We start from the raw sequence: 23667 nt of genomic DNA on the forward strand, positions 1-23667 counted from the left end.
CCATGTCACATGAGGACCTGCATACTGGTGGGGAAGGGTGGTAGGGCACCCTTAATGACCAACATATTACATCAGGGGAGTTGTACATGAGAGCCAAAATATTAAAATTATTCCCTACACAATAGTGAGGTAGTCATAAGGACCAACATGTTAAATGGGAGGAACATGAGGACCAAGGTAGTAATTGAGGAAAGAAATGGGCCTTATACACTAATGGGGGACATATACATACATAGTGGAGGGTCACCTGCAGACCCACGATGACCTGCATACGTTATGAAAAGGGTAGGAGGCACAAAAAGCTGCATACTAAATGGAGGGCACTTAATGGATAAACTACCTGGCCAGGCATTTGAATGTCGTTAGATTTTTCTAAGTACAACTTTAGTTGAATATACATTGCTTAAAAGGTCCTCTTAAAGGACAACCGAGGTGACATGTGACATGATGAGATAGACATGTGTATGTATAGTGCCAAGCACACAAATAACTAGGATGTGTTCCTTGTTTTTCTTTCTCTGCATGAAAGAGTTAAACATCAGGTATGCAAGTGACTGTTTCTATCTGGGTCGGTCAGGGTCAGACTATAGCATAACCCTCATTGATAAGTAATTACAGCCATAAAATAGTTTCCTGTCAGTAAATGGCTTCCTGGAGCAGGAAAGAGATAAAAAGGTTCAATAATTCATAGATTTGAGCTCTGGCATACTTCAATGTATGTTGCATTGGGCAGAGACAACCAAACCGTAGAAACTTAAAAACTAGATTTAAATATTTGAGTTCAAAATTATTCAGCCCCCACTGAAATTAAGTGTTTTGGCCAGTTTGACATTGATTTTGATCATTTCAGTCATCTTGTTTACAATTAAATCTAAGAGGCACTTGTAAGTAAGACAAATATAACATAACATCTATAATGAAATGACCACAAATGTCTTTTCTGTATCTTAGCCCATTCTTCATGGGCAAAAGCCTCCAGTTCAGTCACATTCTTAGGCTTGCGCGCTGCAACTGCTTTCTTTAAATCCCACCAGAGGTTCTGAATCGGATTTAAGTCTGGTGACTGCGATGGCCACTCCAAAATGTTCCAGCCTTTAATCTGCAACCATGCTCTTGTGGACTTGGAGGTATGCTTGGGATCATTGTCCTGTTGAAAGGTTGAACGTCTTCCAAGCATCAGGTTTGTGACGGACTGCATCATATTTTCATCCAATATCTCCTGGTACTGAAGAGAATTCATGGTACCTTGCACATGCTGAAGCTTCCCTGTACCTGCAGAAGCGAAACAGCCCCAAAGCATGATTGACCCCCCCCCCCCCCTGCCATGCTTCACAGTAGGCAAGGTGTTCTTTTCTTCATAGCCCTTCTTCTTTCTCCTCCAAACATAGCGTTGATCCATGGGCCCAAACAGTTTTTATTTTGTTTCATCAGTCCACAGAACCAGTGGCGTAGCTAAGGAGCTGTGGGCCCCGATGCAAGTTTTACAATGGGGCCCCCCCAAGCATTCTATACATAGCAATTGATACGGTGCACCAAAACCTGCCAATGGCAACTACAGTGTCAGAGGTGCAAGAAGGGGATGGGAAACAGTTTGTTAATGATTACTACTATTCAAAGTATCTAAAGAAGTGATTATTATGAGCACAGGACCAATAGAGAGCTAATACTGTAGTTGAGGGAGGGCCCTTCGGGGCCCCTCTGGTCCAAGGGCCCCGATGCGGTCGCTACCGCTGCACCCCCTATTGCTACGCCCCTGCACAGAACTTTTGGCATACTGCAGTTGACTCTTCTTATTCTTTGGAAACAGCAAGGAGGTGCGCCTGGCAGTTCTGGCATGGAGGCCTTCATTACGCAGTGTGTGCCTTATTGTCTGAGTTGAAACTTCAGTACCCGCATCTGACAAATCTTTTTTTTCAGTTCCTCAGCAGTCACACGGGGACTTTTCTCCACTTTGCGCTTCAGGTAGCGCACAGCAGTCAAAGTCAGCCTCTTCTTTCTGCCACAACCAGGTAGCATTTCAACAGTGCCCTTTGCCTTGAATTTGCGAATGATGCTTCCAATGGTGTCTCTTGGCATGTTTAACTTCTTTGCAATCTTCTTATAGCCATTGCCCTTCCTGTGAAGAGAAATCACCTCTTGTCTTCCTGGACTATTCTCTTGACTTCACCATGTTTGTAAACACACCAGTAAATGTCTAGAAGGAGCTGAGTATCACAGTCATTTTAAATCTGCCTAATTGGTGCTTATTATGCTTGATTGCTGCTCGTAAACATCCACAGGTGTTTTCAATACCTGATCGAAAACACTTGAATGAACCTCTGTTCTTAAGAGTGGTAGCCTTTAAGGGGTTGAATAATTGTGTCAATGAAGAAATCACAAAAAAAAAAAATGTAATACTGTATTACAAAAACAATTGATGTCATTTTAGTTGCATTTGGTTCTTTAAAAAGTCCTTGTAAGATTTCATTCTGAACACAATTACAAATGTACACTAAATTCCCTAAAACCATTTACAGCATTGGGGGTTGAATAATTTTGAACACAACTGTACAAAATAAAACTGTGGGATATATAAAAAAAATATTTTGAGGAGGAGGAGGATGGATACAATTGTTTTTCTCATTAGTTTATTTTCACCTCGGATGTCCTTTAAAGGAAACCAGAGAGCTTGTAAAGGAAAGAATCGATACTTACCCGGGGACTCCTCCCACCCCTTAAACACGTCTGAGTCCCACGCCATCCTCCAGCGGTCTGCCGTTCAGCTGCGATCAGCCCCGGTAATTGGCACGGTCGGGTTCAGTCTGGGTCTCCAGCGCATGCTTCAGTAAACCCGGATTGATGCGGCTGAACGTCAGACTGCGGGAGGACGGTGTGGGACATGTTTATGGAGCGGGAGGAAGTCTCAGGTAAGTATCGATTCTTTCCTTTACAAGCTCTCTGGTTAATGTAAATGCTGCGGTTATTAGATGAAAGCAAATACCTCCTTTCTCAGCTACTAAACAAATTAATATGTGCAGCCTATGGAGCACACAGACATGCCTCTTTCACATGGGAAGCTGAAGGGGTTGAATTCAGCGCATATCAGCTGCTCCTCTTAACTGGATGGGTGCTTGCTAGCACAATATGCTTTCAGCTGTGGTGTGAGTGGTACATACATGCATACATCACTTCCAGGGGCTAGAACAGTGTTAGGCAAACAGTTTGACTTGAGAGCCACATTGGTTTCTCAAGTTTGACCAGTGGCCAGACCAGAACAGGAGTGAAACACGCTTCGCGCTGCAGCAAAAAAAATGCGTGTGGCCATGACAGGATGTGGGATAGGACAGAACAGGGGTGAAGCGCACCGTGGCAAAAAATGGGTGTGGCCAACACAGGATGTGAGTAGAACGAAATGTAATGTAACAAGTTAACGCAAAGACAGTGGGCACAAGTTTTCTCCCAAAACACAGGCAAAGGTACTTAACCACTTCACCCCAAAGGGCTTTTTCCCCTAACGGACAAGAGCGATTTTCACCTTTCAGTGCTCATCCCTTTCATTTGCCAATAGCTTAATCATTAATCACTACTAATCACAATAAAATGATCTATATCTTGTTTTTTTCACCACCAATTAGGCTTTTTGGGGTAGATATTTGTTTTTAGTAATTACTTCATTTTCTATGCATTTTAAAGGGAAAAACAAGAAAAAAATTCACTATTTCTCCAATTTCATCCCCTTTATTTTTTTTTTTAAACATTTTATTAGTTTTCTTTTAAACCATACAGAGCAAGTATAGATATACACTCAAGCGGGTAACTGAACTGTTTTACATTTTCAACAGAAATAATCTCCCATCCTCCCTCCCCCCCCCTTTCCCCTCACCCCCCTCCCTTGGTCACTCCTTACTCTTGGTCTCTCCTCCTAACTTAAAGGTTTTAATCCATTGTTCTTGCAAGGTCTTTTCCCTAGATTTTCGCACCATTTCAGCTTCTTATTTCCAGTCGACCCAAAGTTCCAGATAACTCAGCCCTTGCGTACCAAGCACTATATTGAAAAGGTCCAACTAAGTGTCGTAACTCAGAGTCCGACATTGTTGTTAGCAGGAATGGTTTCCATTTAGTGAAAAACTTTTTTGTGCCCTTCTCCTTATTTATACTGGCGTCCAATTTTTCCATTTGCATCAAATGTCTTAGTTCTTCTTGTAAGTCCCAAAGTGTTGGAGGGGAGTGGTAGATCCATTTGTTATAAATAGTCTTCCGTGCTGCTATTAGCGCTACGTGAACAATATCTTTGATTAGTAATGGTTTGTCTGTGATTGGATCCTTTGGTGCTGAGTTAAATAATAGTAGCAATGGGTCTTTTGGAAGTGCGCTTTTCCCAAGTTTACCTGCAAATACTAGAACCTCATCCCAAAATTTCTGAACAGCTGGACATTCCCACAGGCAATGTACCATGTTTGCATGCATTAGTTGACATTTTGGACAGTGGTCTAAATACCCTGGTCTTGGCGTTTTTGTACTTTATATTAAATGCATATTTGGCCTGATATAACATCAATAGGTGCGATTCTCTCCATGTTTCACTGACTATTGTCTGTCTAACCACATTATTGCCTTCTAGTATTGTTTTTTCCAGGTGAGGTGACTGGAAGTGTTTATTCCAGATCTTCATGTTTTGCGTTGCCCTATTCTCCATTCCTACCGCAGCCAGTCCTCTCTGAATGTCCGATAAGGACAATCTCTCTCCTCTTGGTTTTACAAACAAATCAAATGGGGTTATTTTTGCTATACATGCAATGTCTTTCAGATTCCCTCTAACAAATGATTGGATTTGGCCAAAAATTAGAAAATCTGCTCTTGGGACTCCAAATTTCTGTCTGATTTCCTGAAAGGTCAAAAATCTATGTCTCCCCAGGTCTAATAGGTTCCCCAATTTTTCTATACCTCTCTCTGCCCATTTTATATATGCGCCGTGCCATGAGCCAGGTTTGAATCCTGGGTTACCTTCTAAAGGCATATACTTTGAAATTTTCCACGGTAGGCCGAACATTTTGCAACCACGCCCCCTTGAGAAAGCCGGAAGCCGGCGAAACGTCGGGGGAGCCGTACGTTTCCTGCATGGGACGCCACGCCGTCCCAATCTCCACTCTGTCGATCTCCACCGGTCTGACTGAGGACCACTCTGCCAGGCTTTCTGCCCGGCTGAGCCAACCACCAGCCACATTGCTCGGACTTTGAGTACAGCTGTGCATTTACGGAGCTCATGAGGACTTTGTTCAACATCCGGCAATCACCTTTGGCTGATACCAGGAGTTCGCCACAGCTTTCAGGTTCATCCAGCGGACAGTCCATCCACAGTGAGCGTCCATGGATCTGGTGAGCTAAGTCTGGATTGACGGTATCAATTTATCTTTGGCGCTTTTGATGCGCTTTGCAGTGGGAGCCCGTGACGCTTGATGCTTGCTATATCTGCTTTCTATGCTCATGCTGTCGCTGTGATATACTCTGCTGCTGACATTGATACTGCTCCACACCAGCCTGCATATGTCTGTCAGCCCCCTCCCCTGATATCAACAGTCTGCATATCTGTGGTTTAAAGCACCGATGTTTTCTCCGTTTTCCATCTGAATTTTAGATGCCGGCGTGTGGCTGTGTTTGTATGTGGACTGCCTGAGTGGATGAGTTGTGACGGGGTGGCCATCCCATGTGTTTTTAATATTTCTAAACAAATTCTTTAATAAATTTGGATATGATTATTTGGTACACTAGTGTATTGTTTAGTGTTTATTCATAATTTCTTGAGTCTTCTCGAGCAACCTATGTCCTGCTCTTTCCAATTTCACTGCCACTCTATTGATTACGAACATTTTGCGTACTTCCCGCCACGTTACTAGGGTGTCTCTATAGATTATATTATGTTTTAATCGTAAAGGCAGAGAGGACCACCCCGCATGTAATAGTCCCGTTAGCTCCCAAGGCTCCGCAACTTTCTTTTCCAGTGAGGTGTTAGAAAAATATGCTGTATTAGCCAGCCAATCGCGTACATGCCTAAACATACAAGCTAAGTTATATTTCCTAATGTTGGGAAATCCTAACCCTCCCATTTCTTTAGGCAATTGGAGTCTTGTTAGTTTGATCCGTGATCTTTTTCCTTTCCATAGGAATTTAGCAAATGCTGTATTTAAGGCTTTTACGTCCGCATGTTTTAAAAGCAGAGGGATTACTTGCATCGGGTACAGTAGTCTTCCAAAACTGACCATTTTAGCTAGCGCTGCCCGCCCTGCTAACCCTAATGGGATTCCCTGCCACCCCTGGAGTTGGGCTATTATAGATTTTATAAGTGGTGAAAGGTTTCTCGTGTACAAAGAGCTAGGATCTCTTCCAATATCTAGTGCTAGATATCTAATTTTGTCTTTGGCTATTTGCACTCCTATAGTTTTAGCATCTAGCGTATCTGCAAACTTGGAAAGTGACAGCATCTCCGTTTTACCTTCATTGATCCTGAAGCCAGAGTGTTTACCCACTTCTCTTATTATCTCTAAGGCTCTTGGTAGCTGTTGCCTGGGGTTTGATAGGAACAACATTAAGTCATCCGCAAATAGGGCCTGTATCAGTTTATTTTCTCCTATCTTTATTCCTTCTGATTCTTGATTCAGTAGTCTTGCTAGTGGCTCTAAAGCTAAATTGAATAAGAGCGGTGACAGGGGGCAGCCCTGGCGCGTTCCCCTCTTTAGTAGAATTGTTTTTGATAAATATCCTGGTGTAGAAATTCTGGCCTGTGGTAGTTTATAGATTAACTTGAACATATTCATGAATGCCCCTTGAAATCCCATTTTAGAAAGAACGGACTCTATCCAACCCCATCTTACTGCGTCAAACGCTTTTTCTGCGTCGAACGTAACCAGGGCACTGTTTTTATATGTCTTAGGGTATGCTTTTACCTGTTCTAAAACTAATAAAACTTTTCTAATATTGGTTACCGCCGCCCTTCCCCTGACAAACCCCACCTGTTCCTCATGAATTAGCTTGGGTAGGTATTCTGCTAACCTATCTGCCATGATTTTGGAGAATATCTTTGCATCTTGATTAATTAATGACACTGGACGATACGAACCCGGGTTCTGTGGGTCTTTCCCCGGCTTCAGGATCAACTTAATGTGGGCCTCATTGCCTGTGTTGAGTAACCCTTCCCCCTTTAGTGTCTTATTATATACTTTACTCAGGATGGAGGCCACATCATCTTTTAGGATTTTATAAAATTCCCCTGGCAGTCCGTCTGGACCAGGTGCCTTATGATTATGCAGGTCTTTGATTGTGGCCTTAACTTCCTGCTCTGTGATACTAGAATTCAACCCGTCCAACTCTTCCTGGGACAGGCGTGGCAATTGCACTCTTTGTAATATATTTGCTATAGCCTTTTCATCTATCATTTCTGGATCAGAGTATAAGGTCTCATAATATTGGCTAAACACTTCATTTATTTGCTTGGGGTGACTTACTATACTTCCCTGATCATTTTTTAGAGAATGAATTTCCAAGGGGGCATAATGGCCTCGTGCCATCAAGGCCAGGAGGCGTCCTGCTTTACTGCCATGCTTGTAATACTTCAGTTCTAAGTAAGATCTAAGTAGCAATTCCCTATCCTTAAACCATCTATCTGAACTTGCTTTTGCTTTCAACCATTCGCTCTTTGTGGACGGGCTAGGTATTTGCCTATATTTTCTGTATGCCTCTCTTACTAATAGGACCGCTTCTTTGTATTTTTTTTCATTTTCCTTTTTTTTGGTGGCCACGTATGCTATAATCCTTCCTCGCAATACAGCCTTGGCTGTGTCCCAGAATAAGTGGGGGTTTTGTATGTGCCCTATATTGTCCCCTTTATATTCCACCCACCAGTTTTTCAGGAGTAAGTGGAAGCCCTCATCCCCATATAGATGTGACGGGAACCTCCATGTGATATCCGTTCCTCTCTGAGTCCTCTCATGCAATTCTAACGTCACCGGGGAGTGATCAGATATTACCATCTCTTCGATTTCTGCACCCTGTATTCTGCCTGCTAGGCGCTCGCCAGTGAATACATGGTCTAATCGAGAAAAGGTATCATGTGACCTGGAGTAAAAGGAATATTCCCTATCATATGGGTGCATGTAGCGCCAGGCATCCACGAGCTGTAGCTCAGATTGGAATTGGGACAGGCTAGTATTTTTTTTATTTTTATACTGATTCAGTGTCTGTTTCCCTGATCTGTCCTCCAAATTGTGCATTACATCATTCCAGTCACCTCCTATTACTAGGCTTTCCATCGCTTCCTTTGCGATTCTCCATTTTAGATCTGTCAGGAATTGGCCTATATTTGTATTGGGGCCATATATGTTATATATATTGAATGAATCCCCTGGCAAATGAAGACGAATTCCCAGTATTCTTCCCACAGTATCAGACCAAAGTACCTCTGATTTTGCCTTCAATGCCTTGCTGACCAGCGTAATTACCCCTGCTTTCCGGTCTACAGCCGGAGACTCGTAACTCTCCGATACCCAGCCCTTTCTCATCAACTTGGCTTCTCCTGCTCTAAGATGCGTTTCCTGCAGGAGAGCGACATCCGCCCGCATCTTTTTTAAGTGACGTAGAACCTGCGATCTCTTAACTGGAGACCGCAGGCCCTTTACGTTCCAGGTTATGATCTTAATGGTCATTTATCGTTCGGCGCTGTGTGTCTTTCTGAGCTGGTCAGCATGACATTTCGGTTGCTCATCTCATAACATTTTATCATACAGAACATTAGAACCTCTCTAATCACATATAATTCACATGTTTCAAGTGTTGCCCTTAAGTAAGGAGTGACCCCCGAGAACCCCCCCTTCCCTCCCTGTCTTCCTCCCAACAAAACTAGTAGGAATCCAAATGCCATTCCTACCATATAGCCCATCTTGGGCCATCTACGAACCCCTCTATCAGACTCCTCTTCTTCCCTGCATAGCTCGTCAGACCATAGATCCCCCATTCTGTCCATTTGCTCCGAAGTTCCTATAATCCCCGGCTGTCTTCACATCTTTGATGTGTCACAAAAGTCTACGCAGCCTGGTTCTCTTTCAATATATGCTATCCTGTCATTCTCCAACAGTAGTAAGCACCTAACCTTACAGATCTGCTACTTAGCTGTCGTGTTCTTCATCCTCCGGTGCATCGGTCTGATGGGACGAAGGTGATCGTGGGGGGCTCCGGAAAGCTGGAGGGTGCTTTAAAAACTTTTCCGCATCTGCAGGCTTCTTGAAGATATAGGTCTCCCCATCCTTTGCAGTTACCCGTAAAGTCGCCGGGTACATCATTGCAAACTTCACCTTCCTATTCACCAGCTCTGTGCAGACCCCATTAAAAGCTTGCCTCCTTTTGGAAACTTCAAATGAAAAGTCATTAAATATCATAATTCGGCGATCTTCGTATATGAGTGGTTCCCTTCTCGCCTTGAATGCCGTTAGTATTTTCTGCTTCTCCTTGTAGTCCAGATATCTTACCATTATCAGCCTCGGAGGTCTTTTATCCCCTGGTTGTCTCACTGCTCCCACTCTGTGGGCTCTTTCTGCTCGGCAGATTGTGTTGATTCCTAGCAGTTCTGGCAGTGTCTGCTCGCAAAACTTGTCAATTTCTTCCATCTTGTGTGCTTCTGACAGCCCCACTACCCGAAGGTTATTCCGCCTGGACCGATTTTCTAGGTCTTCCAGTCGGTCATAAAATACCTTCTCATGTCTGTATGAATCTTCTAGGCGCCTTGTGGCTGATTCCAGGTCTGCCTCCAGGGACACAATTCGTTTCTCCGCTTCTCCCAGCCTTCCAGCATGCTCTTGTAACTGTCGGGACACGTGGCCCAGAGATTTCTTTACTGCCCCCTCTACTATTGCCTGCAGATCTGGGGTGATAAGCATCGCGACTTCTTTGGCTATCGCTCTGTAATCTCTGCTCCGAAGTGCCCTCTGGGAGCCCTCATCTTCAACACTATCCGTGTCCCATGTTCTGGCGGGGGAATGCCGTTCTGGGCTTTCTTGCTCGCGCTCCGCCGCCATCTTGGAAGCTCGCTTGTCTTTTCGACTTCTCTGCTCCTTATTCTTCGCAGAGGATCTGGTGAGATACTTCTCCATAGGCGCTTACTATCTTGCTGGAGCTTGTGGTCCACCAGGGAACTGCTTCCCGGCGTTTGTACGGCTGCTTGCTGCTTTGATAGCCGGGTCAGGAACGGAGCTCCTCTCAGTGCCTTCCGACCATGCAGGCGCCGGAACCGGAAGTTATCCCCTTTATTTTTAATATAAACACTACTACTGTGCATAAAACCCACACATTTTATCTGCCTACTTGTCCTGGTTATCACAAGATTTTAATTATGTCCCTAGTACGAAGTACGGTAAAAATATATATCTTGGAAATAAAGGTGTATTTTTTTCTATGGTGTTTTTTTTCCCTCACTAATCTCATGTGCACGCTCGCAGAAGCGCAAGATAATATCATGCAAACACTGGATGAGATCATCAGTTAGTAAGCAACAGCTACAGTATGCACCAGTCTTCTTGGTGGGAGCTACTTACCAAAGTGAGCAGACAGATACACTTGAACATTTTTTTTTTTTTGGGGGGGGGGGGGAGGGGGTATTTTGTTTTCACATTTTTTTTTACTTCAAAAGTTAAAAATACAAATGTTGTTCAGCACCCAGTCCACTGATATTTCATGGTGTTCCTAACAGGCAGCACAGCAGCTGAGGTTTATTCGGGAGTGGTCCATGTTTGGGAAGACACTGAGCCTCTCTGTGACTGAACTGTGTGCTGCAGCTGCGGCAGGTCTTGGACTGCTGTTTGTGTATGCCCAGCTGGGACTTCTGGTAAGGAGAATTCTTCAAATCTGATTAAAAAAATTTGTTACTTTGTCTTGTAATATGTGGGATATGCATGAAGTGAATATCTATGGAGCTTTTTCTATTCATCTCCCAAGTTCATTTCTTTGTCCTCCAAACATTTTCTAACCTGCTGTAGTAAAAAGAAAGAGAGAAGTTGATTGGTTGGTAGCAGAGCTGGATATTTCTAAGCCATGGACACATTATAGTACTTCTTCCAAGTAAAACACACACACACACACACACACACACACACACACACACACACACACACACACACACACACACACACACACACACACACACACACACACACACACACACACTACAGCAGTATGTGAGGGGCAAGTGATGTTAATATGCCCAAGAGTGGAGGGTGGGAGACAGAAGAGGGGTACGAGTGTACGTATTGAATCACCGCTGGCTAGTTTGGCGCAGAGTGAATCAAATTGTGTGTCAATAACCGCACATTCTCTTATAATATCTAAACCGGACTATTGAAATATACTACTTTGTGGACTACCAACTAACAGACTGGCATCCCTCCAATCTATACTGACCTTGGCTGCACCACATCTTTCTTCTTGTTCCTACTCTGCTGCTATTCTCTGTCATTGGCTGCCAATTAACCAGAGCACTCTTTTCAAACTCTTAATTGCAACCTACAAAGCTCTCCACAATCTCCCCTGTATATCTCCCCACTAGGTTCCAGATAACATCCCATTCACAATCTCCTCCCGTCATCCTCTAGAATCATATCTTCTCATTCACAAATACAAGATTTCTCATGAGCCTCACCCCTCCTCTGGAATCCCCTTCCAAAACGCATTTGCCATTCTCCAACCTTTGATATCTTTAACCCCCCCCCCCCCCCCTTTAAGCCATTCCCCTTAAATCTCTGGCCAAGTTGTGCACCTTAATAAATATAAGCTAAAACACACTGTCTCAAGGTATACATATTGTATTCTACCTCAGCCTCTTGTTTCCTTCCTATTCCTTTAGATAGTAAGCTTGGAAGGGTAGTGCTCTCGCATTCTTTTGTGTCTTGGAATTTGCTATATTTTTTGTTCCTTGTGTTCGATTTGTCACGGTAATTATTATGATTACGAATTCTGTATTATGTATCAATGACAATATTTTGTGTATACCATTGTATTATTCTGTACCCCATGTTTGTTTCTTACTCTGTACACTGCCACAGAATATGTTGGCACTTTATAAATCAATCATATTAAAAGGCATGTAGCTGTTTAAGTACAGCGCTCAACACCAGCCTTGGTAAGTCTCAAATTCCCACAACACACTTCCTTGGCATAAGTTACATGAACAAGAGTCCAGAGTCCACTCTGAAGTCTGCAATCTCAGATCTCCAATACAGATAATAGGTATCACGCTCACCAGATTTGATGGCTGACTAGTTACGATCAGCATAGATAGCATATGATTGATGACATCTCACTTTCCTTTAGCCTTCTCCTTGTATGTTCCTCAGAATAGAAAACAGCAGTACATAGCATAATACTGTTTCAAAAACGGGTACAGCACACCTTCACCCATGCAAATGATCACCCGTGTGATATATGGCATATACACCTCAACCCCGGTGCATAAAATTGTTAAGGCTGCGGGCTCACCAGATCTGAACGCTGATCAAATGACAAATCAGCTCTCTGCACATAAACATTCAAGTCCTCTCCTCTGGCAGAATCTTCTCCCCTAATAGACTCAAGGACAAAGTCTCTATAGTGTAATACCGTTTAATAAAATCCGTAAAAACAAAGTAGTGCACTCACATTTTCTGAATAAAATCATGCGCATGTAATCATAACACCGCCGGACGTCCTCTATGCTGCCTGTCTTGCGTCTCCACTCCGTGCTGCGAGGCCACGCAGCACGGAGTGGAGTCCTTGAGTCTATTAGGGGAGAAGATTCTGCCAGAGGAGAGGACTTGAATGTTTATGTGCAGAGAGCTGATTTGTCATTTGATCAGCGTTCAGATCTGGTGAGCCCGCAGCCTTAACAATTTTATGCACCGGGGTTGAGGTGTATATGCCATATATCACACGGGTGATCATTTGCATGGGTGAAGGTGTGCTGTACCCGTTTTTGAAACGGTATTATGCTATGTACTGCTGTTTTCTATTCTGAGGAACATACAAGGAGAAGGCTAAAGGAAAGTGAGATGTCATCAATCATATGCTATCTATGCTGATCGTAACTAGTCAGCCATCAAATCTGGTGAGCGTGATACCTATTATCTGTATTGGAGATCTGAGATTGCAGACTTCAGAGTGGACTCTGGACTCTTGTTCATGTAACTTATGCCAAGGAAGTGTGTTGTGGGAATTTGAGACTTACCAAGGCTGGTGTTGAGCGCTGTACTTAAACAGCTACATACTTTGCAGGGTGTCAATACGCACCCAATTGTATAGCGATCCACCTAAATGTATTGTACTGTGAACTTTTGATCCACTTAGTTGCATGTCATTGTGAAGCTTTATTAACTGTGTTGAGGAGCGCACATACCACCTGATCTCCATATTAAAAGGCATGGTTAAGTCAGTAAAAATGCACCAGCTAAAAGACAAACTGGTGTTCCACTTTAAAAATCCCCTTGTTTTCTTTCACAGCTTTTCTCCACTTGGGAAAGTTTTCACAGCTTGGGTGCCAGTTTCCTCTCACTGGTCTCTGTAGCTCGTGGTGCTTTTACTCTGAAGTCGCCTTCACCACATTCATCCTACATTCAACATCTTTACTTTATGAGCTATGTGGTCATTGAAGTCTGGATCCTTCTGAGGTTCTTTGCAGCTATCTTGGTCAGCAGGTACCGTCAAGTTCGTCTGGACATGTTCAGACCAGCATTCGAACCCCAAGACTATGAAATGGTGGAGCTCTTTCTCCGGAGGTTACGGATATGGATGGGTGTCAGCAAGGTGAAAGAGGTACAAGACCTGAAGTAGATGATTTGGGGCATATCCTATTAACTTTTCTCCTGAGTATTCTCCAAGGAGTCATTATCAATAATTTACCTTTAAAGCTCCCAACATGCAAGAAAATTCTCAAAATAAGTTTGATATTTTTTTACCTACTTTTTAGTACTTATTCAATTATTAGTTGCTGAAAAGTTATTTTTTTAGATAGGGTGAAACCTCAGGAGAAAAAAGTGAAAGGGCCTTTGGCTCTTTCCATCTTTGTAGAGCAATTCCTTTTGGGGATTGATCATGTAAACTAGAACTGCTAATAAGGTCACATTTGTTGATATTTGTCTGTTTTGTCTTCTAGTTCCGGCACAAGGTGAGGTTTGAAGGGATGGAGCCTCTTCCTTCACGTTCCTCCAGTGATACCAAGTCACTTAGGGGATCTACTCCTAGTGCTGCTTCTGACACCTCCTCCTCCTCATCCTTCTCTACAATCTCCAGCCAGCTGGACAGTTTAAGTACCATGAATGCCAGGGAGAGAGCAGAAATTGATGCTAATATCCAAAGACTGCTACCAGTGTTGGAAACCCTGCTCTCCCAGTTTGATGTTGTCAATAATGCCACAGAAGCCGTGTATAACATAGAGAGGAACCTTGAAGAAATACAAGCAAGAGCAACCAAGAAAAGAAAACACCGTGGGATTGCTCAAACTCAGAAAATATTATTCACCACAGAAGTGGCAACAGGTCTTAACCGGAGCTTCACCACTACACAGAGTAGAAGTTCTAAGTCAGAACCTTACCAAAGGATCAGCAAGAACACACAGGCTCCAAGACCATCTACAGTTTCTCAGGCACTTGAAAGCACTTCTGCAGGCAAGGTCATCACCGTGGACAAGGTGGTGGCAGAAGAGCCAGCACTTATTCCCATGCAGTTGTCTTACTCTTCTCAGAGCAAACGCAGAAAATCAGCACGGGCCCACAACAGAGTTCATCCTAGTGTCAGTTAGCAACCAGTATGGATGTGGCATCTTCATTTTCTTACCTACTAATAATGGCTCTGGTGAGCTTTTTCTACCACTGTCTAGTAGTGTTGAAATCACTTCTGGACATGGTTAGATATATTGTTTCTGTAAACATTTGGAGAACAGCAAGAACTATTGTAGAATTTTTAGTGACTGTCTTGTTGTTGGCCTTGATCCAGTTTTTGTCAGTGTTTCTAAGCTTTACATCAACAAACATGGTTCTTCTTTGATGGTCAGACACTTTGAGCCCTGGTGGCCCACAGAGTCGTGGACCCATTTTTAAAGCCCTGGTGGCTTGAAAGATATTCCACTAAAAGCCCTGGTGGCCTATGTTGGATGCACATTTTGGTGCCCTGGTGGCACTAGTTTTATCACTGTTCTTTGAGCCCTGGTGGCTTTTTTTTTTAAAGACAGCTGGCTGTCTTGGAACCTGTTTTGTTGACGTTCACTATGTTTCAGAGCTGGGAAACACTGAGTTACAAGGAGCCTATAGGGCTGAAGTCATGAGAGGGACCAAAGAAGTACATTGATGTCCAGCAAATTTCAGATGAGGCTGCTTGCAACGTATTGATGGTGCTTTTCCACAAAGGACCAGAGTATTTTGGACTTGCTGGTCAGTCCTGGGATTGTACAGCTGTTCTTGAGGGGTCCTTAGTATATTCAGGGTGCTGCAAGAGCTTCTACTTCCCTTTAGCACTGTAATGATACACCATCCCAAGCATGTGGCTAGGGGAAAAAGGGAATCAGATTTGTTCTTTGCTGGTATGTATGGACATGCTCTTGGAACATAAAGTGAGATAGACTCTCACTCTGCACTTAAAGGACAGAAAAAAAAAACTCTTGACAAGAGACTGAAGCGGTTCCGCAGACAAAGTGTGTGGATCATGTTTGGTGGTTCTAATTGGCTGATAGGGCGTGGTTGTCCCGACATTTGAGTTTACATGGCACTTTGTTAACCTCCAAGTACTAATCGCAAGGAATTCAGGTCCTCTTGTCTGGTTTGATAAAACTTCACAAGAGGGTGATGTGTAACAACTGCACCTTTTTAAAAAGCAATATATATATAAAAAAGATATTTTTTTTAAGTATCAAAAAGTGCAAAGAAACAATCGGGGTAAAATAGACAAAACACTTGAGAGATGATGCTTAGTATAAATTATTTTGTGCCTTCCAGTAAAAACAAAAAAAAATAGGGTTTTTAGGCAGCTGAAAGATTATCTATAATTAGTTACAATAAGGTGGAGACATACATCACCACACAGGTGTAGCAGCCATTTTTTGATGTGAGTAATAGGCACCAAAATGCAGCTCATCATTTTATTACAAATGATTAATTTCCCATTAAGGTTATTATGCCCCGATGAATTGACACATAGTTTACCTGTGCATTTTTCTTCACTACTCAAAATGGCTGCTTCAATTCTACAAGGGCATCGTGATGTTGCCCTTGTACCCATTGACGGTGAATTGAGAAGACTTCCTGGACCTAAAGTTCAGTATCATCACTTGGAGTAAATTGCAATGTGCTATGCCACAAACTCCGATGTCAAGGATAAAATGGAGCTTACTTTAATGCAGTACCTCTAACATCCCCCTAGGGGGACTTCTTATATGCCCGCCTGAATGTATTTCTTTTACCACATTTACGTATTTTGTCTTACATCCGTATGCATGGAGCGCCTTGCACTTTAACAAATGCTTTTTCCCCCCATTAGGCCAGACATATTCAAAGTTAAACAGGTTCCATATTTGAGGTACTTCCTCAGCAAATACCTCCTCTTCTTAAAACCATCTCTCACCCCAGGAGGTTATTTTGATACTGTAGGTCAGCTGACTTGTCAAGCTCTAGCGTTTCCAGCAGTTCATTGACTGAGGGCAATGAATGGCTGATGTTTTGCAGAAAGAGAAGTACAGGTATGTTCATTGTAGGATTCATGGTTATGGCTTATTTTGTTTGGAACATTTGGTAGGGATTTCTATAAGCAGTCATTTGTCAGAGTAGAACGTATGCTCATTTCTATAGAGTAGAAGGTATGGTTACAGCAACTTCAGCTCTTAACAGAGGTCAGCTGACAGGAAGTGAGGGGAACTCTGTTTGGGACCCAAAGAAATAACATGCAGGCTGGTTGTGGCCCTTTCTATGTTTTGGATGGAGTAACACTAGTTGGATGCCGGCAAGTTTTATTTGTGTTGATTTTTTTTTCCCTAGCTGGAGGCAGAGCAGTTGATTGAATGCCCTTTTCCAACAATCTTTGTTATAGTACATTATATTTTATTCATACTTCCACAGTGCAATATTTAAACTTCACTTGTTGCCAGGTTGTGTCATCTAAATACAACCTGCAACTTTTATACAGATCCCTAATTGCAGAAACATGGCATGAAAGGACACAATAACCAGTTTAAAGGGGAAATGCACTTTTCTTCAGTCAGTGGCATGGCTTGTACTAGCCGTTTTGAATAACGGTTATACTGCTTCCCAGTGGAGAGAGATGGTATTGCAGGGAGTGTGTCTTGCGTGGAAAAATGAAATGAGTTGTACTTCAAACCTTCACTGAAGTGGGAGATGGTTTTACCAGCGACGGAGCTCAGCTGACATTTCCACATTGCCAACCTGCAGGACCTGGTCTCAGGCTGGAATTCTGTATATTTTTGTAATATTTGCTATATTTTCATAGCGCCGTAACCTACAAAGCAGTTTTTGATAGAGGTACAGAGCACTCTTATGCCTAGAGTTATTTAAATGATGTACTGTGTGCTCTTTTGTATATTTATAATGTATTATATCTGAATAGGGGAATCTGCATATTGGCTTAAAGGCTCAGAACTTTACTAGTATTGCATTGGCAAGACTGGCTCCTCCTGTCTTCTTATTGCCTAGAAGTGCTCAAGATGGCAGAAGGTATCACTGATCATCTAGTAGGCCTCTTTAAAGGGGAACTGAAGTAAGAGGTATACGGAGGCTGCCATATTTATTTCGTTTTAATCAATACCAGTTGCCTGGCAGCCCTGCTGGTCTATTTCTCTGCAGTAGTATCAGAATAACACCAGAAACAAGCATGCAGCTAGTCTTGTCAGATCTGACTTTAAATTCTGAAACACCTGATCTGCTGCATGCTTGTTCAGGGGCTATGGCTAATAGTATTAAATGCAGAGGATCAGCAGGGCTGCCAGGCAACTGGTATTGCTTAAAAGGAAATAAACATGGCAGCCTCCATATACCTCTCTCTTCAGTTCCCATTTAAAGTGGATCCAAGATAAACTTTTACTCATTGCATAACTGTGGTTCTTTCATATAGTTTATAGGGCATTCCTCAAGCCTACTTTTTTTGTTTTAATACTCCAATTTGCTATAAAATAAACAAGCCTCGCCCACAGCTTCTCCAGAGAGCTTTGGCACTGTAGCAAGGGCTTATAGGAGCTCAGTCTGGGCAGGAGGAGGAGGTGGTTACTAGCCAGAGATTTCAGAGGCAGAGGGGAGGAGGGAGGGGGAAAGGGACTGAATTTGTCACAGGCTGAGGGCTAGAGATGCCATCATCTTGCCTGTGTGTAATGTGACAAACAGAACATGGCTGCCCTCATTGTATCACAGGAATAAATAATCATAAACTATTGAAGCTAGATTTGCTGTGTAAACCATCTAAACTTTAGATAAGATACTGTATATAGACAAGTTACTTGTTAGAGTTAGTTTTTCATCTCAGATCCACTTTAAGATGGGCAGCTGACAGTAAATTCTTAGACTGTCAGCTGTTCTGCACCGGCAGATACCCCTGCCATGGAGCCACATATAAGCAGGGCTGCAGCTGTGCTCAGATACGACATGACATGTCATGGTCCTCTGCTTCTGGGTAACCCCACTCTTTCTCAATGCTTTCTTTCCAAGCACAAATACAAAAACAACTGCACCATTTCCTGAGCGTTTGTGCTTCAGTACAAAGTATAGGGACATTTTGAAGCGATTTTGGGGAGTGCTTTTTAACCTCTTGAGGACTGCTGTGTTAAACCCTTCCTAAAGACCAGGCACATTTTCATTAAATTGGCCACTGCAGCTTTAAGGCCAAGCTGCAGGACTGCAAAACACAGCACACAAGTGATTCCTCCCCACCAACAGAGCTCTCTGTTGGTGGGGTCTGATCGCCCCCCCCCCCCCCCCCAGTGTTTTTGTTTATTTGTGTTTGTTTTTTGTTTGTTTGTTTTTTTGATAAAAGCTGTGTTCCCTGCCCCCCCCCCCCCTGCTGTATACCCCCCTCCCTCCCTCCGCCGGCCAATCCCTGTGATCAGCTGTCATAGGCTTCAGCCTATGACAGCCGATCACCTCCGTGGCTCAGGAGGGGACAGCCGTGTCACACGGCTGTCCCCAGTACAGCGCTGCTGCTGATTGCAGCGCTGTACGGGTAATTAGACGGTGATTACGCCGTCTAACAGTCTCCCAAGCAGCAATAGCCGCTCGGGAGACTGAAGAGGGAGCGGAGCTTCACACTCCGAGAATGAGATGTGCGCGCGATCTCATTCATAACAGAGCCCCAGGACTTTACGCCAATTGGCGATAGGCGGTCCTGGGGCTGCCGCCGCGTCCACGCCCATCGGCGTGACGCGGTCGGCAAAAGGTTAAAATAAATGCTGAGCACTTTTCCCTGCACTTTTAATTTCTAATGTGAACTAGGCCTATTGCACACTACATGCGATTCCGGATTTTTTTTTGTTTTATATGATCCGATTTTTGATTCTAATTAAAAAAGGTAGCAGCATGCAGTAATTTTTTTTTAATCTGAATCCCCAAAAAATAAATAAATAAATAAAAAAAAACAGAATTGCATGTAGTGTGCAAGAGGCCTTTTCATGTGTGTGTGGTAGTCTGTTGAAGAACTTGAGCATAAAATGAGGATCATTGGACCAATTTGCACTCAGAAAGCGCAATAAATCACAAAGCACTTAGAAAAGCGCTTATAGGCCTAGTGCACACCAGAGCGGTTTGGCTGCGGTTTGCGATCCGCTTGCGGGTGCGGATCCGCTAGGGTAATGTATTTCAATGGGCTGGTGCACACCAGAGCGGGAGGCGTTTTGCAGAAACGCATACTCCCGGGCTGCTGCAGATTTTGGATTGCGGATGCGTTTCTGCCTCAATGTTAAGTATAGGAAAAATGCAAACCGCTCTGAAAAACGGCACTTCAGAGCGGTTTGCCAGGCGGTTTTTGTTACAGTAGCTGTTCAGTAACAGCTTAAATGTAACAATACATGAAATCTACTACACCAAAAACGCTTCACAAAACCGCAAAATGCTAGCTGAAACGCTACAGGAAAAATTACAAAAAGCGTTTCAAAATCTTCTAGCATTTTGCAGATCTGCTAGCGGTTTTTGGTGTGCACCAGGCCAAAGTGTGGCTGAGCCTTTATGGTAGGATCCATTGCACATTCCCCTTTGGAAAATGTTACCTGTCTGGTGGTTGTGCTGGTTTTCTGCCCCCAATAATGTTTTGAGTCACATCCAGAATAATCCCACAGATCCTGGCTGTATCCTCGATGTGAGGCTCAGAAGCTACAAAAAAAAAGCAAAATAACTGCAAGCTTTGGGCAATATTTATAGCTCCTATTTTATTAACTACCTAATGACCGTGTCAAGTCAATGGGCGTGAACATGGCAGCAGCCTCAGGACTGCCTAACGCCAATTGGTGGCAAGTCCTGGGGCGGCTTTTGCAGGAGATTGCGTTTTTTTTTTAATAAACAAACATCCCAGCAGCGATCACAGCCTACCAACAGAAATCTCTGTTGGTAGGCAGAAAAGGGAGGAGTGGAGTTGTATGGCCCTGCAGCAAGCCCTTAAATCTGCAGTGGCCTAAATGATAGAAAATATAGCCTGGTCACTAGGGTGGTGTAAGCCCACAGTCCTGAAGTGGTTTTACAGAAAACACTGCTGCAAAAATTGTAAAGCATAAAATACATACAGCGGGATGCGAAAGTTTGGGCAACCTTGTTAATCGTCATGATTTTCCTGTATAAACCGTTGGTTGTTCCGGTAAAATATGTCAGTAAAATATATCATATAGGAGACACACACAGTGATATTTGAGAAGTGAAATGAAGTTTATCAGATTTACAGAAAGTGTGCAATAATAGTTTAACCACTTAAGGACCAGCCCTGTTCTGTGTGATCTGCACTGCATGGGCTCTCCAGCCCGCAGCGCAGATCGTGTTAATGGCAGGGCGATCAGACTTCCCCCCTTTTTTCCCCACTTGGGGGATGACCTGCTGGGGGGGTCTGATCGCCGCCGCTCCGTGTGCCTGAGCGGGGGGGCTCTTCAAAGCCCCCCTCTGCAGCGTTTTCCGCGCTCCCTCCGTCCCCTTACCTCCCTCTCCCTCATTCATCTGCGCAGGACGGATATCCGTCCTGCGCATTGTGGGATAGGCTTCAGCCTATCAAATGACGGCGATCCCCGGCCAATCAGAGGCTGGGGATCGCCGATCTGACTTACGGCGCTGCTGCGCAGCAGCGCCGTATGATGTAAACAGCGGGGATTTCTTCCCCGCGTGTTTACATTTAGCGTGCGAGCCGCGATCGGCGGCTCGCACACTGTTCACGGAGACAGTCTCGTACGAGCGGCCGTTTCCATGTAGTAACCACTTAAACCCGCCGCCGCCTATGGGCGTAAGGCGGTCCTTAAGTGGGCAAAATTAGGCAGGTGCATAAATTTGGGCACCACAAAAAAGAAATGATCAATATTTAGTAGATGCTCCTTTTGCAGAAATTTCAGCCTCCAAACGCTTCCTGTAGGTATGAGAGTCTAGATTCTGGCTGAAGGTATTTTGGACCATTCCGCTTTACAAAACATCTCTAGTTCATTCAGGTTTGATGGCTTCCGAGCATGGACAGCTCTCTAACTCAGTCCCCAGACCTGAATATAATTGAAAATCTGTTGTGTGAGATGTCCATTCCAGAACATTGCTCAAAATGCACTAAGGCATTCATGCAGAGGAACAAGTACAGTGTTTAGGGTCGTTGTCTTGTTGAAAGATCCAGCCCCGACGCAGCTTCAGTTTTGTCACCGATTCCTGGACATTGTTCTCCAGAATATGCTGATACTGAGTGGAATCCATGCGTTCCTCAACTGTGACAAGATTCCCAGTCCCTGCACTGTCCACACAGCCCCACAGCATGATGGAACCACCACCATATTTTACTGTAGATAGCAGGTGTTTTTCTTGGAATGCTGTTCTTTTTTTCTCTATGCATAACACCCCTTGTTATGCTCAAATAACTCAATTTTAGTTTCATCAGTCCACAGCACCTTATTCGAAAATGAAGCTGGTTTGTCCAAATGTGCTCTGTGGGTTGACTGACTGTTCTCACCATTCGTCGCTTTTGTTTCAGAGATTTTTCTTGGTCTGCCACTTCGAGCCTCAACTTGAACTGAGCCTGTCGTCTTCCATTTCCTCATTATGTTCCTAACTATAGTAACAGACATCTGAAATATCTGAGACACCTTTCTGTATCCTTTCCCTAAACCATGATGGTGAACAATCTTTGTCTTCAGGTCATTTGAGAGCTGTTTTGAGACCCCCATGTTGCTACTCTTCAGAAAAAATTAAGAGGAGGTAAACTTACCTTTGAATACTCTCTCATAATTGGATTCACCTGTGTATGTAGGTCAGGGGTCACTGAGCTTACCAAGCCAATTTGAGTTCCAATAATTAGTGCTAAAGGTTTAGGAATCAAAAAAATAACAGTGCCCAAATTTATGCACCTGTCTAATTTTATTTAACTATTTAAGGACCAAGCTAATTGAAATCTATGCCCTGTTTTGGTGGGCTCCTGGCTGGCAGGGCGTAGATTTCAATTTGCCACCGCTGCGCGCTTTAGCAGTTTCCGTCGCTCCCCGCCGCTCAAACCCGACAACTCTCACCGCATCTCACAGGCTCTGCCTGTCTCTATGATGGCAGAGCCATGTGAGCTGGTCAGGAGCCAATTTCATTGGCTCCTGGCCATCTCCTTCAATGTAAGCCACTTACATTGAAAGATAGGGTCAGGAGCCAATGAAAGCGGCTTCTGACCAGCTCACATGACTCTGCCGTTAGAGACGGCAGAGTCGCGCGGCGATTCGTCGGGATTCCATCGGTCTGGTACCAGTGGTCTCTGGTCCTTAAGGAGCAGAGACTGCTGGTCCTTAAGTAGTTAATTATTGCACACTTTCTGTAAAACCAATAAACTTAATGTCCCTTCTCAAATATCACTGTGGCCTCAATTCATGGAGCATTATCAAACATTTATCAAACACTTTATCAAACGTTTGATAATTTACCTCATGGGTAAAATCTCATTTTAAATTCACTAAGGTGTTATATATTTGTTGAACATTTTATTGGTAAAACATTCGATAAATATATAACACCTTAGTGAGATTTTACCCATGAGGTAAATTATCAAACGTTTGATAAAGTGTTTGATAAACGTTTGATAATGCTCAGTGAATTGAGGCCTGTGTGTGTGTCTCCAATATGATATTTAACTGACTTTTTTTATCGTAACAACCATCGATTTTTACAGTAAAATCATGACGATTAACAAGGTTGCCCAAACTTTGGCAACCCACTGTATATTTAATATGTATGTTTGTGTTAGCAACATGGGAGAAAAGTCATTTATGGTGCCTTTTATTCTTTCAGTTACAGTAGGGAGTAAAGGTCTAAAAGGTTTTAGACTAGTTTATCTTCTCATGGAAGTATCTCATTTATTCTTTACAAAAGCACTGGCTGTGAATGATTTATACGACTACAGTACGCATGTGCACACTATTCTGGGAGTTATGCTGGGTACACACAGTAAGATTTTCCGACCCAATCGGGGTTTTTTTTTTCTGCAAGATTCTGC

General features: G+C 43.4%; 1 protein-coding gene across 4 annotated transcripts in view; it reads left to right on the forward strand.

Moving 5' to 3' along the window:
* PKD1 (polycystin 1, transient receptor potential channel interacting) overlaps nucleotides 1-23667 on the forward strand; it is a 264518-nt gene that overhangs the window by 198270 nt on the left and 42581 nt on the right. For 2 of the 4 annotated variants that reach the window (XM_068244337.1, XM_068244338.1), the window contains exons 43-45: nucleotides 10712-10846; nucleotides 13489-13800; nucleotides 14141-18944. In XM_068244337.1, coding sequence (XP_068100438.1) covers nucleotides 10712-10846; nucleotides 13489-13800; nucleotides 14141-14785 — 1092 coding nt within the window. In that variant the 3' untranslated portion in view covers nucleotides 14786-18944. Of the gene's footprint in view, nucleotides 1-10711; nucleotides 10847-13488; nucleotides 13801-14140; nucleotides 18945-23667 lie in introns of those variants that run through there. The other 2 variants (XM_068244339.1, XR_011022701.1) reach the window with 2 other exon arrangements.

The sequence above is a fragment of the Hyperolius riggenbachi genome, chromosome 7, assembly GCF_040937935.1.
Source record: "Hyperolius riggenbachi isolate aHypRig1 chromosome 7, aHypRig1.pri, whole genome shotgun sequence".
Lineage (NCBI taxonomy): Eukaryota > Metazoa > Chordata > Amphibia > Anura > Hyperoliidae > Hyperolius > Hyperolius riggenbachi.